The following is a 15352-nucleotide window of genomic DNA, read 5'->3' as shown; positions in this document are numbered from 1 at the left end:
GGCGCACTCTCCCGGGGCGCAGGTGTCTGTTAGTGTCCCCGGGAGCCCGAGGGCATCCCCGCCCTCCTGGGTCCTGCTCCACCTCCCCGCGAGCCCCTTTCCTCCCGGGAAGGTTAGTGCAGCTCCTGCTTCTCCGGGACGGGGCTCTCCTGTCCTGGGGACACTCGCCCCGGCCTCAGCCCGGCTCCTCGCGGGCCCCTCCCCCTTGGAGGCCTTTTGTTTCTTTATTTCTTTTTCCCCGTCTTCCTACCTGATAGGAGCGCGAACTCTTCTCACTGTAGCATTCCAGCTGTTCTCTCTTTAAATCTCAGGCCGAATTCGTAGATTTTCAGGATGATTTGAAGGTTATCTAGGTAATTTGGTGGGGACAGGTGACTCGGGGACCCTACTCTTCCGCCGTCTTGCCCCTCCTCAAGAACCAACTTTCAGTTCTGTTGAGTTTCTCTATTGGTTTCCATTCTCTCTCTCTTTTTATGTCTTGCTCTGATCTTTCTTGTTTTCTCCCTTCTGTTAACTTTGGATTTAATTTGATTTTCTTTTTCTAGTTTTCTTAAGGTGCTAAGTTAGGTAATTGATTTGGGATTTTTCTTTTTATTAATGTAGGTGTTTATAGCTATACATTTCTCTCTGAACACTGGTCTCAATGCATTCCATAAGTTTTGGTATGTTGTATTATTTTCATTTGTTCAATTTCCACATATTTGTGAATTTTCTAGTTTTCCTTTTGTTATTGATTTCTAAATTCATGCCATTGTGGTTGGAGAAGTTATTTTTTATGATTTCAGTCTTCTTAAATATTTGAGATTTATTTTATGGCTACATATGCTGTAATCTGGAGGATGTTTTATGTGCACTTGAGAAGAATGTGTATTCTGCTGTTTTGTTTGAAGTGTCTGGTGTTTGTCTGCTAGGTTTCATTGGTCAAGTCCTGTATTTCTTTATTTATCTTCTGTCTGAATTTTCCATCCATTCTTGATGTTGGGGTAGTGAAATCTCTAACTATTTTTGTAGAATTACCTATTTCTCCCTTCAATTTCATCAATTTTGGTCTCATATATTTTGGGGCTCTTTTCGGTACATATGTTTGTAATTGTTATAGTCTTGGCAGATTTTCCTTTTCATCAATATTTAATGTCCTTTTTTATCACAACAATTTTGACAAAAGGTTTTTGTTTTGTTTGCTTATAGAATGCAGGTAATACAGTGTTTAGAGAGAAAATTATAGCTTGAAACACTTATTAGGAAGAGATCTCAATTCAATAATCTAAACTTCCAACTTGGGAAACTAGAAAAAGAAGAGGGAACTAAACTCATAGTAAGCAGAAATAATGAGAGAAAAGATTATAGTGGGAATAAGTTGGATAAGAAACAGAAAAAAGTAGAAAAAATTAATGAAACCAAAAGTCAGTTCTTGAAAGCATAAAAATTTAAGTTCTCAGAAAAATGCTAAAATCAGGAATGACAGAGACATATCACTACCAACCTTACAGGAATCAAAAGAATTTTATGGGAATATTATAGACTTTATGCTAACAAGTTAGATTCATAAGATGAAATGGAAAATTCCTAGAAAGGCACAAATTACCAAAACTGAATTCAGCAACAACATGGAGGGATGCAGAGGGTATTATACTGATTGAAATAAGCCAAAGAAAGACAAATGCCGGGATCCCTGGGTGGCACAGCGGTTTGGCGCCTGCCTTTGGCCCAGGGCGCGATCCTGGAGACCCGGGATCGAATCCCACGTCGGGCTCCCGGTGCATGGAGCCTGCTTCTCCCTCTGCCTGTGTCTCTGCCTCTCTCTCTCTCTCTCTCTCTCTCTCTGTGTTACTATCATAAATAAATAAAAATTAAAAAAAAAAAAAAAGAAAGACAAATGCCATATGAATTCACATATATGTGGAATCTAAAAAAAAAAAAAGAACAATCAAACAAAAATACTCTTAAATACAGAAGACAAATGGATTGTTGCCAGAAAAGAGGTGGGGGCGGGGCGGGGAATGGGTGAACTAAATAAAGGGAATTAAGAGTACACTTAAATAATGAGCACTGAGTAACTTATAGAAATGTTGGGTCATTATATTATATACCTGAAGCTATATAACACAGTATGTTAATTATACTTCAATAAAAGAAATTGGTAAGGAAAAACAAAGTGCAAAACCAAAAAGTTCAAAGCTTAATCCAGAAGAAATAGAAAATCTAAATCTACCTATAAGAAGTAAAGGTTTTTAGTAATTAAAAATCTTCCCAAAGTAGTGAATATGGTTACTAAAGAATAGAAATCAGAGGGCCTTGTGATGATGGTAGAGTACTGAATCTTGATTGTATTGACAGTTATGTGACTCTACACATGTGATGAAATTGCATAGTGGTACGCATACATGTGCAAGTGCACACACACATAAATAAGTGCATGTAAAATGGTGAAAACTGAATAGGTTCTGTGCATTGTACCAATGTCAATCTCTTGTCTTTAATATTATACTATACTTATTCAAGTATTACCATTTGGGGAAACTGGTACACAGGATCCCTCTGTATACTTTTTTGCAACTTCCTTTGAATGTATAATTATTTGAAAACAAAGAGTTTTTAAAAAGTTCCCATAATAAAAAGTCCCAGGCCAGATGAATATACTTGTGAATTATTTCAATAATTTAAATAAGAAATAATACCAATCTTTCACAAATGTGCCCAGAAAATAGAGAAGGGGACACTTCCCAAATAGTTCTATGAAGCCATGATTATTTTTATTCCAAATTTACATAGACATTACAAGAAAAGATAACTATAGACCAATATCCTTCATGAATGTAGATACAAGAAAACTTCAACAAAATATAAGCAAACAAAGTCTGACTAAATAAAGTTGATAATATGCCATGACTACGTAGGATTTATCACAGGAAGGCAAGATTGACTTAATATCTGAAACTCAGTGAATATAATCCATAATATTAATATAGGACAGATTTCGTAAGGTCTTCTCAATAGATGCATAAAAATGTTTCACAAAATCTACCATCCACTCATAATAAAACTCCTTATTAACTAGAAATAGAGGGGGATTTCCTCAACTATAAAGAGTATTTGCAAAATCCCTACAGCTGACATCATACTTAGTGGTCTTAGTGGTGGAAGGCTAAATACTTCCCCCTAAAGTCAGAAACAAAAGAAGAAAGTTTACCCTCACCACTTCTATTCAGCGGCACACAGGACATTCTATCCAGTGCAACTAGGGAGGGAAAAAGAGTATTCATATTGGAAAATAAGGAAAACTGTCTTTATTCAGAACAAGTTCTTATATATAGTAAATCCTAGAGGACACACACATATACTTTTCTACCCAAAAATAGGTGTTAAAGAAGACTGCAGGATAGATGAATATGGAGTAGTTAGTTACATTTCTGAAAACCAGCGATGAATAGTCTGCAAATGAAATTAAGAAAAACAATTCTGTTCACATTAGCAGCAGAAATAATAAATGACTTAGGAATAAATTTAACAAAAGACATGTAAGATTTTTACACTGAAGACTATAAAACTTTTGTGCCGAAAGTTAAAGACCCAAGTAAGTAGAAAGATATCCCATGGTCATGGTCATGGTTTGGAGACATAATAGTTTTAAGATGGCAATATTCCTAGGTTGATTACTGATTCATTCAATGTCTTACAAATCTCAGCTGGCCCTTTATTTCCTCCAGAAATTGGCAAGATCATCCTTAAATCCTTATGGTCGTACAAAGGACCAAGAATAGCCAAAATAATCTTAAAAAAACAAAGTTGGAGGACATATAATTTCCTATTTTATATTTTATTTATTTTATTTTATTTCATCATGATAAATGCACTCTTTATTCCCCATCCCTTATTTCCCCCATCCGCTCACCCACCTCCACTCTGGTAACCATCAGTTTGTTCTCTTTAGTTAAGACTGTTTCTTGGTTTGTCTTTCTCTTGTATTTCCTTTGCCCATTTACTTTGTTTCTTAAATTTCACATATGGGTGAGATCATATGGTATTTGTCTTTTTCTGATTGACTTCTTTGTTTTCCTAGCTCTATCCACGCTGAATGAAAAAGGATTTCATTCCTTTATATGGCTGAATAATATTCCATTGTGTATATATACCACACCTTTTTATCTAGTCATCTATGGACACTTGGGCTGCTTCCAAAGTTTGGCTCTTGTAAACAATGCTGCTATAACCATAGGGGTGCATGTATCCCTTTGAGTTAGTGTTTTTGTACTTTTTGAATAAATACCCAATAGATTGATTGCTGGATTATAAAAAAATAAATAATTTATTTATGTATTTATTATTATTTATTTTTCTTAGGTAGCTTTATTTTTAACTTTTTAAAGAATCTCCATACTAAAAAAAAAAAAAAAAAAAAAAAAAAAGAATCTCCATACTATTTTCCACAATGGCTGTGCCAGTTCATATTCCCACTAACAGTGCAAGAAGATCCCTTTTTCTCCACATCCTTGACAACACTTGTTATTTCTTGTATTTTTTTACTTTAGCCATTCTGACAGGTGTGAGGTGATATCTCATTGTAGTTTTGATTTGTATTTCCCTGATAATGAGTGATGCTGAGCATCTTTTCATGTATCTGTTGGCTATCTGGATGTCTTCTTTGGAGAAATGTCTGTTCATGTCAAATGCCCTTTTTATTTGGATTATTTATTTTTTGAGTGTTGAGTTATATCAATTCTTTATATGTTTTAGATACTAACCCCTTATTGCAAAGATCTTCTCCTATTCAGTAGGTTGCCTTTTGGTTTATTGGTTGTTTACTTTGCTGTGCAGAATTTTTTATTTTGGTGTAGTCCTAATAGTTTATTTTGCTTTTATTTCCCTTGCCTTAGTAGACATATCTAGAAAAATGTCACTATGGCTGATGTCAGAAAGATTACTGCCTATGCTCTCTTCAAGGATTTTTATGGTTTCAGGTTTCACATTTAGGCCTTTAATCCACTTTGAGTTTATTTTTGTGTATGGTATAAGAAAGTGGTCCAGTTTCATTCAGTTGCATGTTGGTGTTCAGTTTTCCCAAAACCATTTGTTGAAGAGGCTTTTTCCCATTGGATATTCTTTCCTTCTTTGTCAAAGATTAATTGACCATATAATTGTGGGTTTATTTCTGGGTTTTCTGTTCTATTCCATTGATCTATGTGTCTAATTTTGTGCCAGTACCATACTGTTTTAATTACTACAGCTTTGTAATATAACTTGAAATCTGAAATTGTAATACCTCTAGTTTTGTTTTTCTTTTTCAAGATTGTCTGGCTATGTGGGGTCTTTTATTCTTCCCAATTTTAAACTTACAAAGCTATAGTAATCAAGATAGTTTGATAGTGGTATAAGAAAAGATACACAGGCCTGTGGAACAGAATTGAGAAATAAACCGTTACATTTATGATTAATTGATTTTGAACAAAGGTGCCAACACAATTCAGTGGAGTAAAGGATAATCTTTTCAATAAATGATGATAGTACACCAGGATACATGTAATATACAAAAATTAATTAAAAATGGATCATATATGTAAATGTAAGAGTTAAAACTAAAAAATTCCTAGATTAAAAAACAGAAACAAAAACACAAGAGGAAAACTTTGAAACCTCACTCTCCCTCCTGTGTGTTTCTCCATTACTTTCATGACTAATAGTCACACTTCTGACAGCTGATGTGTGTGGGTTTTCCCAACACCAAGCAATTCTGTGATCCCAACTGGGTTCCTATAATTTAATTCATTCTGACACTTCCTACCTGGAGATTGAGTCAAATCCCACAGGTTAAGCCCCCTCCCCCCACTTTAGATGCTAATTGCATGTAGTAGTTCCCCAGGTTACTCACAACTTCTGTCCAAGTTGGCTATAAATAAGAGGTTCTCCCTCCTTCCTCTTTGATTTGATTATTTGCTAGAACAACTCCAGAATTCAGTGAAACACTTATGTTTACTGGTTTATTAGATAATAAAGAATATGCTAAAGGATATGGATGAACTGCCAGATAAAGTGATACACTGTCAAAGTCTGGAAAGGTCCTGAGAGCAGAGGCTTCTGTCCTTATAGAGTTGGATCACATCACCCTCCTGGTACAGGGATATGTTTACTGAATTCAAAACTCTCTAAACCCTTACTACTGGCATTTATGGAGTTTTCCTTACATATGCATGATAAATTATTAACTCCATTTCCAGCTCCTCTCTTCTCTCTGGAGAAATATGAACTTTAAAAGTTCTCCTACTAAATTTTGAGATAGGTATGAAGAACATGTTATTGGAAACTGGAAGAATGCTGATCCTTGCTATTAAGTGACCAGGAACTTGGCCAAATTGTATTCCCATGTGTTGTGAAAAGTAGAATGTGTAAGGGATGAACTTAGATATTTAGTTGAGGCTATTTCTAAGAAAAACATTGAAGGCATGACTTGCATTCTCCTGAATGCTTATAGCAAAATGTGACAGGAGAGAAACAATTGAAAATGGAATTATCAAGCAAAAAGGAACTAATGTGAAGATTTGAAAAATTATCAGTTAATCCATATTGCAAAAAATGAGGTCTGCTCAAGAGAGCACCAAAGGTGTGTGGCTGGATAAGCTCCACTAAAGAGATCATGGTATGTGATAATGTGGATCCAATCAATCATCCTAGCAGAAGCACTGTAGCTTGGACTGAGGAGAGACAGAGGTGGGATGAACTGAAGAAACCCTGTCAGACCTCTGGGATTCCACAGGCAGGACATGGGATGACATAGCTGTCTGGATGTGAACACAGGTCATGCTTTAGTAACAAGGAAAAAATGCCCCCAGACACAGGTCAGAAGTCAACAGGGCTGCCACTGCCACCATGTGTTTAAAGGGCACATGTTCAGCCAGCAAGACTGTCTCCTTGTTCCAGAGGGCTTGGGGTGCAGCTCAGGGCTGAGGGAGCAAGGCCAGTACCTTGGATGGTCTGGAGGACAGAACATTTGAGCCAAAGAGGATTATTCTCTAGCTTTAAAATCTAATGGAATTTTCCAAAAAACATCTTAATATTAGCTGCATATATTAATGCTTATAAATGTGTTCTGTAGAAGTATTGCAGGCTGAAGAATCAAAGATGCTAATGCTGATGTTGAGACAATAAACTAAATGTCTGAATAACATACAAATCTAATAAAATTTGCTGTTAGGTTTTGGGCTTGCTTTCTTCTTTACAATTTCTTCTTTTTGGAATGAAAATATCTATCCTATGTCTGTCTCACCATTGTATTTTGTAAGCAGATAACTTGTTTGGTTTCACAGTTTTATCACTGTAGTGGAATTTGCCTCAGGAGGAACCATCCTTCTATTCTCACCCATACCTGATTTAGATGTTATTTAGATGGTATTTTGGACTTAAAGTTCATAGGTTAAGACTTGTGACTGTTGGGATAAGGCAAATGTATTTTGCACGTGTGGATGTGAATTCTGAAAATTCTGGAAAAACAAGGGAATGGAGTGCTATGGTTAAATTGTGTCCTTGCACAATTCACGTGTTGAAATCCTAACCCTCAGAATATGGTATTTGGAGTTAAAAGAGGTCATTGGGGTGAGTTCTAATCCAGGATGACTTGTTCTTTTTTTTTTGAAGATTTTATTGACTTATTTTATTTTAGAGAGACCATCAGTCAGGGGACGAAAGGGGTGGAAAAGAAGGGGAAAGAATCTCAGGCATGAAGCCGGATGTGGGCCTCCACCTTACTACCCTGAGACCACCACCTGAGCCCAAACCAAGAGTCAATGACTGAGGTGCACCCAATATGACACATTCTTATAAGAAGGGGAGGCTAGGATACACACATGCAAAGGAAAGACTATGTGAGGACACAGTGGGGAGAGAGCCATCTACAAACCAAGGAGAGTGGGCTCAAAAGAAATCCACTCTGCTGACACTTGGATCTCAGAGTTGTGAACAAATAAGTTTCCATTTAAACCAAAAAACAGTAATGAAGTATTAATGCATGCTACTACTTAGATGAACCTCAAAACCAATATGCTAAGTGAAAGAAACTAGACATAAAAGAGTATATATTATAAGAGTTCATTTATATGAAATGTTCAGAAAAAGTAAATTTATAGAGACAAAAAGAATAGTTGCCTGTGGGTAAGCATGGGGAGTGACTGCAAACAGGCACACATTTTCTTTTTGGGTTAATGGAAATGTTATAAAATTAGATTTTGGTGAAAATTACATACTTTGTAAAGTTACTAAAAATTCTTGAAGTGTAATCTTAATATAGGTGAACTTTATGGTGAATAAATGTCTCAATAAAGCTGTCTAAAAATTAGTAATTGAAAAGAATTATTCAACATATTTGTTGGATCACAGAAATATGATTATGTTTTACTTTAATGTGTCTATAATTGAGACTTATTTCTTCAGTAGAGTAGTGGGTTACCTTTAAATGCCTAGGATAATATTATCCATGTTGTTGTAGTATAATGAATTTTTCTCTTATTTCATTTTAAAAAGGGCTTTGAAGCACAATAGGCTGATTAAACATTGGGAGGATAAGTCAGTATTGTCAAAATTTTTTGCTTAAAAATGATAGTCCAGGATGCCTGGGTGGCTCAGCAGAGTGTCTGCCTTCAGCTCAGGGCCTGATCCCAGGATCCAGGATCAGGTCCCACTTCCGGCTCCCTGCATGGAGCCTGCTTTTCCCTCTGCCTATGTCTCTGCCTCTCTCTCTGTGTGTATCTCATGAATAAATAAATATTTAAAAAAATGATAGTCCAACTTCTGGATTTTAGAACCATTTGTATATCTTATTAATGTACAGCCCTTTAAAGATTTTATTTATTTTATTTCATGAGAGACACACAGAGAGAGGCAGAGACATAGGCGGAGGGAGAAGCAGGCACCCTCTGAGGCTCCAGATGCCGGAGTCAATCCCAGGATCCTGGGATTAGGGCCTGAGCCGAAGGCAGATACTCAACCACTGAGCCACTTAGGCATCCCAATGTATAGCCCTTTAGGTACTGGTTCTACAAAATCGTAATTTCTACTACTTGTTGAGAGCAGTAATAATTACTTTGAAAAACAAACTACCTGGCCTAACAAAATGACTTGTGTCATTCACTAAGTGATAATATTCCAAATGAAGGCAAAAAGATTAAAAACAACAACAAGGAAGTGAGGGTAATTATGAGAACATAAAAAAGCTGTTCAGTAGCCTAAATATTCTAATGTATTCATTATTGAACTAATCCTATCAACATCAGTCAGAATGTTTGTGGGGAGCTAAATTCTGAGTTCCATCTTGAATTCCCAGGTCATCTCTCTTATTCCACAGACACAGACTTATTGAAAAAGAATGACACAACGGCCCATAGGATCTGTTAAGGTGCAGAAAACAAAGATTGAAGTGATGGTAAAGCATGACCTTGAAAACAGGAATCAAATTTTAGGTGCCAGATAATACTGCTCCTGGCTGCCTCAAAAGACTTCAAGTTGTTACCTCTAATTCTGATTTTTTAAAAATCTAATGGATTATTTTTTTAATGAGATATAAATGACATACCACATTATATTAGTTTCAGATGTATGACATAATGATTTGATATTTGGACATACTGAAAAATGATCACCACAGAAAGTTTAATATCTAGCTCCGTAAATAGTAACAGAATTTCTTCTTGTGAAAAGAACTTTTAAGACTTAGTTGCTTAGCAACTTTTTTTTTTATACTTTTATTTATTTATTCGAGAGAGAGAGAGGCAGAGACACAGGTAGAGAGAGAAGCAGACTCCATGCAGGGAGCCCGATGTGGGACTCAAACCCAGGTCTCCAGGATCAGGCCCTGGGCTGAAGGCCACCTGAGCCACCCGAGCTGCCCAGCAACTTTCACAGATGCAGTGCAGCATTATTAACTATAGTCACTATGCTGTACATCACATCTCCATGACTTATTTATTTTATAACTGGAAGTTTGTACCTTTTGACTCCCCTCGACCATTTTGCCCACCTCACACCTTCCACCTCTGGGAACCACCAATCTGTTCTCTGTATTTATGAGCTAAGTGTTTGAAATTTTATTTTATTTTTTTTAATTTTATTTTTGTATCTTTAAATTTTACATTCTGCATGTAAGAATGAGATATACAGTACCTGTCTTCTCTCGCTGACTTATTTCACTTAGCATCATGCTCTCACGGTCTATCCACATTGTCACAAATGACAGGATTTTATTCTTTTTTTTATGGCTGAAAAATATTCCATTGGGTGTAGATACCGATTTTCCTTATTCAGTCATCCATTGATGAAAATTTAGGTTGTTTCCATATCTTGGCTCTTGTAAATAATGCTGTTGAGAACATAAGGGTGTATATACCTTTTCATATTAGTGAAATATCTTGTTTTCTTCAGATAAATACCCAGAATGAATTGCTGGGTCATATGGCAATTCTATTTTTAATTTTTTAAGGTAAATTTTAAAATTTAATTTTCCATAGTGAATGCAGCAATTTACATTCCTAGGAACAGTGCACAAGTTTCCCTTTTCTCCACATTCTTGCCAACCCTTGCTACTTCTTGTCTTTTTGATTCCAGCCATTCTAACAGGTGTGAGGTGATATCTCATTGTAGATTTGATTTGGATTTCTCTGATGATTAGTGACTTTAAACATGTTTTTATATACCTGCTGGCCATCTGTAGATTTTTTTTTGGAAAAATGTCTATCAGTTCTCTGCCTATTTTTTACTTGGAGGTTGTCTTTTTTTTTGTTGTTGTTGTTGTTGTTTTTTGTTTGTTTTTTTGCTATTGAGTTGTATGAGTTCTTTATATATTTTGGATATTGACCTCTTATCAGATATATAATTTGCAAATATTTTCTCCCATTCAGTTTGTTGCCTTTTCATTTTGTTGATATTTCTTTTGCTGTGCAAGAGTTATTTTTTTATATAGTCCCACTTGTTTACTTTTGCTGTCAAATCCAAAAAATCATTGCTAAGACTGATGTCTTGGAGGAGCTTACCACCTATGCTTACTTCCAGGAGTTTTGGTTTAAGGTTTTAATCCATTTTGAGATAATTTTTGTGTTTGATATAGAAAAGTGGTCTAGCTTCCTTCTTTTGCATCTGGCTACCCAGTTTTCCCAACACCATTTATTGAAGAGTCTGTCCTTTCCTCATTGTATATTCTTGAGTCCTTTGCCATAAATTAATTGACCATATATATATGGGTTTATTTCTGAGCTCTCTCTTCTGCTTTTTGATTTGAATGTTTTTATGCCAATTACATACCATTTTGATTACTACAGCTTTGTAATAATATAACTTGAAATCAAGAAGCATGATGCCTTCTGCTTTGTCCTTTCTCAGGATTGCTTTGCAACTCTTTGGGGTCTGTAAGTTCTGATTTTATAAAATGTTTCTAGAATCCTTACTTCCTAGGAAAGGGGAGGGAGAGACAAGAAGGAATACCTGGAAAATAAGATTCTAGGGAAAGGGAAGAGGGTAGGTCAGCGACTGCGCTTTGATATCTCATGTCTAGCCAGTTCCCTCCTAATGTCCTCCCACCTCCTGAACATTTCAGGTGGTTGTACCACCCCTCAGGAACTGGGCAGCACGGGTTCTGAGAGGTTTGACCCCTGAGTATGGGGGGTGGCAGGAAGCACAGGTGGACCGGGGCTGACTCTGAATGTTTTGCTTGCCGTGGGCACTCCTGGGTGGGCTCTGGGAACCACGGTCTGCACGGTCCCGCTAACCAGGCTGGGGCTGGCTGCGTGAAGGGCGGCTGCGCCCGCAGAGCTTGTCTACCTCGTGCCAACACCTTCGATGCGAAGCAAGGGTCGGGCAGACCTGTGGGTGCGCTCCCCTTTCCCTCGTGCAGTGCTCGCGCGCCCGCTTCTTTGCTCTTACGTTGCAAGGACGCGTCACGGGCGGCGCACCCAACAGTCTGCGCTCTGCCTGGGGCCGCTTTGGCAGCCAACGGAAACCTCTCGGAGCCACTGACTCCATTTGAAGGACCCGACCTTGCAGAACTGCTCCTCATGGGCAGTTACCTGAGCCGGCCTCGCCCTCGGCCACCGTCCTCTGCTCTGCTGGGTGGGGACCGACCCGAGACAACTGCGAGCCCCGGGCCTGGGCCCGCGCACCCCGCCTGCCCTGTTCCCCCCGCTTGCCGGGTGCGCTCAGCGGCGCCGACCCTCGAAGTGGCTCGCGGGCTGTCCTATGAGGATCTTGTGGCCTCGCCGCGTCGCCGTCGGCCTCGCAGGCGGTTTGCCATAATCCACCCGCGGCAGTATCCGATCCAGCAGGCCCGGTGTTTATTTCTGGGGGCCTTTTCCGCTCTGCCCCAGACCGACCATCCGAAGCCAGTGCTGCCTGCTTGCACCTCTACGATGTTCTGCACCTCAGTGATCCTGAAGATGGCATCGGCTAAGGGCAAACCGACGCTCCGTTTGGCTCTGAAGCAGACAGTCATCTGTATGTGGTCTTCACTTCCTGGTCACCTCCCAAATCCGTGTGTAAGGGAGACCTTGGCGAGGGCCCTCAAAGAGAATGGTCAAGTGAGAGCCAAGGCGGAGGAGGACCTGACCTCCCTGGTAGAGGGCAGGGCAGGGCTGGCAAGGCCAGAGGAAGGGTACCCAGTCCCCGAGAGGCAGGACGATCTGAGAAGGAGGCCTGAGGGCAGCCGAAGTGTACAGTCAGCATTTAGGCGTCTGATGGTCAATGGAGTCCTCTCTTCCTTCGTGCCTACACCTGGGCCTCTGAAGAGAGACTTCTGTTCCACCAGCTTAGAAGACAGCCTGATGAAGAAATCCCACATCTGCTTCTTGAGCTCATGCAGCAAACGCAATGCCATCACCAGTTCCTACAGCTCCACTCGAGGTTTCCTACCCTTACAGAGGAGCCGTCGAGGTGCATCTGGGGTGCCGGGGCCAGCCCCATCCTCAGTCCAGCCCCAGCTGCCGACAAAGAAAGCCAGTGAGGAAAGCTGTCATTCTAGCTCGTCGGCCTCAGTGGAACCACAAAGAAAGATCAGGAATGAAAAGGTTGCAGATGCACCTTCTGGGCGAAAGCACACTCTAAAGAATCGCTCACTGGCATCTGCCCACTCCAGGCCGCAGAAGCGCAAGATTCCACTACTGCTGTCATCGAGGGGAAATGACCCAATGATCCTGCCTCCACCGCCCCAGCTAGGTTATCGAGTCACTGCTGAAGACCTTGACCTAGAGAAGAAAGCTGTGATCCAGTGGATCAACAAGGTCTTGGAAGGGTAAGCCTGAGGCCATCTCCAACTGCAGCAGGCTCAGCCTGCGGGTTTGTCCTCACTTCTCCCTCCCGCCCCCAGCACTGATGCACCGCGGAAGAGCTTCTGGCCGATGCAGAACCCATCAGGCCCGCAGATGGAGGAGCACCTCCACCCGCTGTGTTGTTGTTTTTTTTTTGTTTTTTTTGGTGTTCCCTAAACTTCTGCCTTGCTTGGCTTGGCTCTAAAAAATTGGTCCTCCTTCCCTGGCTCACCCAGGCATTTTGTACGGGCCTCGCTGGTTCCTTGGAGAAGCATTGTAGGAAACCACCAAAGTCCAGCTAAGGCCAGGGCACTGTGCCTTGTGAGACCAATACCCCCATCAAGTAGGTTAGCTCTCTCCACAGAGACAACGTTCTGTTCCCATTGTCTTTCTGCCAGATGTGTCCTTAGAAACTGGGTGGCTGGGATCCCTGAGTGGCTCAACGGTTTAGCGTCTGCCTTCAGCCTGGGGCTTGATCCTGGAGTCCCAGGATCAAATCCCACGACAGGCTCCCTGCATGGAGCCTGCTTCTCCCTCTGCCTGTGTCTCTGCCTCTCTTGCTCTCTCTCTGTGTCTCTCATGAATAAATAAATCTTTAAAAAAAGAAAGAAAGAAACTGGGTGGCTGGAGCTTGTTAGGCTGGCCCACCCAGTGGGCAGGGTCCCAGCAAAAGGGGAGGAGCAGGTGAGACATCCAGGGCTGCCATAATTGCCCCTGCCCACCTTCCTCATTTGCTTAATTGAACCTTTGTCCATCTTTCTCCTTTCTACATATGAACACTTGGTACCACATGAACATTCAGTAAAGGAACAAAGTTATATGTGCCACACACATATATAGTCATATACATTTATGTTATATATAGTCATATATGTGCATGTGTATATTGTATATTACATAATCTAATGTATATGTAATATACATGATATATACTGTATATATGTAATGGATATGTATAATATAGATGTATATATAACAATACATATGTATAATATATGTATATAATACATAATTAGAATGCATAATAATAGAATATATAATTGATATAAAATATATGTATATATTATTTATGTGTGTGATACATAGGTGATATGTATATAATACATATACATATATAACATATATGATATAACATACATATATAACATCAAATATATAACATATATTACATATAACAATATATACTGAATATATATGTGACTTTTTGTTAATTTGCCAAATATTCCATGTCTTTGTTCTTTGAACATAGTGGAGGAAAAATGGACTTGTATAAAGAGCTAGCCTTAACTGTGTCAAGTTATCTATGGCTCAGCTGATAGGAAAGGAGTACCACTTCATGCCTCTAAGATGCTGACTCCTGATTTTTGTATTGAGTGCATGGGAAAGCAACCCACACACTAGCCTTTTTCCACTTCTACTTCTCACCTACTCTCTGACATCGCTATGGGCTTGAACATGTCTAGTATATGTTAGGAAGGAAATGACCTGTGACAATTTAGTCTTTATTTAGTTCTTAAATTTGCTGCAATTTTAGACTTACAGAACAGTTTACAAAGAGTACAGAGAATCCCATCTAGCCTTCACTAAGCTTCTCCTAATGTTATCATCTTACCGAACCATTATCGAAACCAGGAAACTTGGGATGCCTGGGTGGCTCAGCAGCTGAGCATCTGCCTTTGGCTCAAGGTGTGATCCGGGGTCTGGAGATCTAGTCCTATATTGGGCTCCCTATGGGGAGCCCGCTTCTCCCTCTGCCTATGTCTCTGCCTTTCTGTGTCTCTCATGAGTAAATGGATAAAATCTAAAAAACAAAACAAACAAACAAAACAAAAACAAACAAACAAACAAAAACGAAACCAGGAAACTAACATTGATATGATGCCATTAGCTAAACTTCAGACTTTAATTGGATTTTCCCAGTTTGTCTAGTAAAGGTTGCTTTCTGTCTCAGTATCAATCCAGAATTCCAAATTGCATTTAGTTGTCATGTTTCCTTTGACTCTTCCAAACTGACCGTTTCTCGGTCTTAATGCCTTGTGTAACCTTGATATGTCTGAAGAGTACTGGTTAGATATTTTGTA

The 15352-nt window shown here is 39.2% G+C and overlaps 1 protein-coding gene across 1 annotated transcript in view; it reads left to right on the top strand.

Moving 5' to 3' along the window:
* The first annotated feature begins 11630 nt into the window (after nucleotides 1-11630).
* Nucleotides 11631-15352, top strand: part of LOC140642008 (nuclear envelope pore membrane protein POM 121-like) — a 43342-nt gene continuing 39620 nt past the window's right edge. The window contains exon 1 of the mRNA XM_072842617.1: nucleotides 11631-13255. Within this exon, the coding sequence (XP_072698718.1) occupies nucleotides 11631-13255 (1625 nt within the window). The remainder of the gene's footprint in view (nucleotides 13256-15352) is intronic.

This window comes from Canis lupus, chromosome 10 (assembly GCF_048164855.1).
Source record: "Canis lupus baileyi chromosome 10, mCanLup2.hap1, whole genome shotgun sequence".
NCBI classification, from domain to species: Eukaryota; Metazoa; Chordata; class Mammalia; order Carnivora; family Canidae; genus Canis; species Canis lupus.
This window is presented reverse-complemented; position numbering and strand designations above follow the sequence as displayed.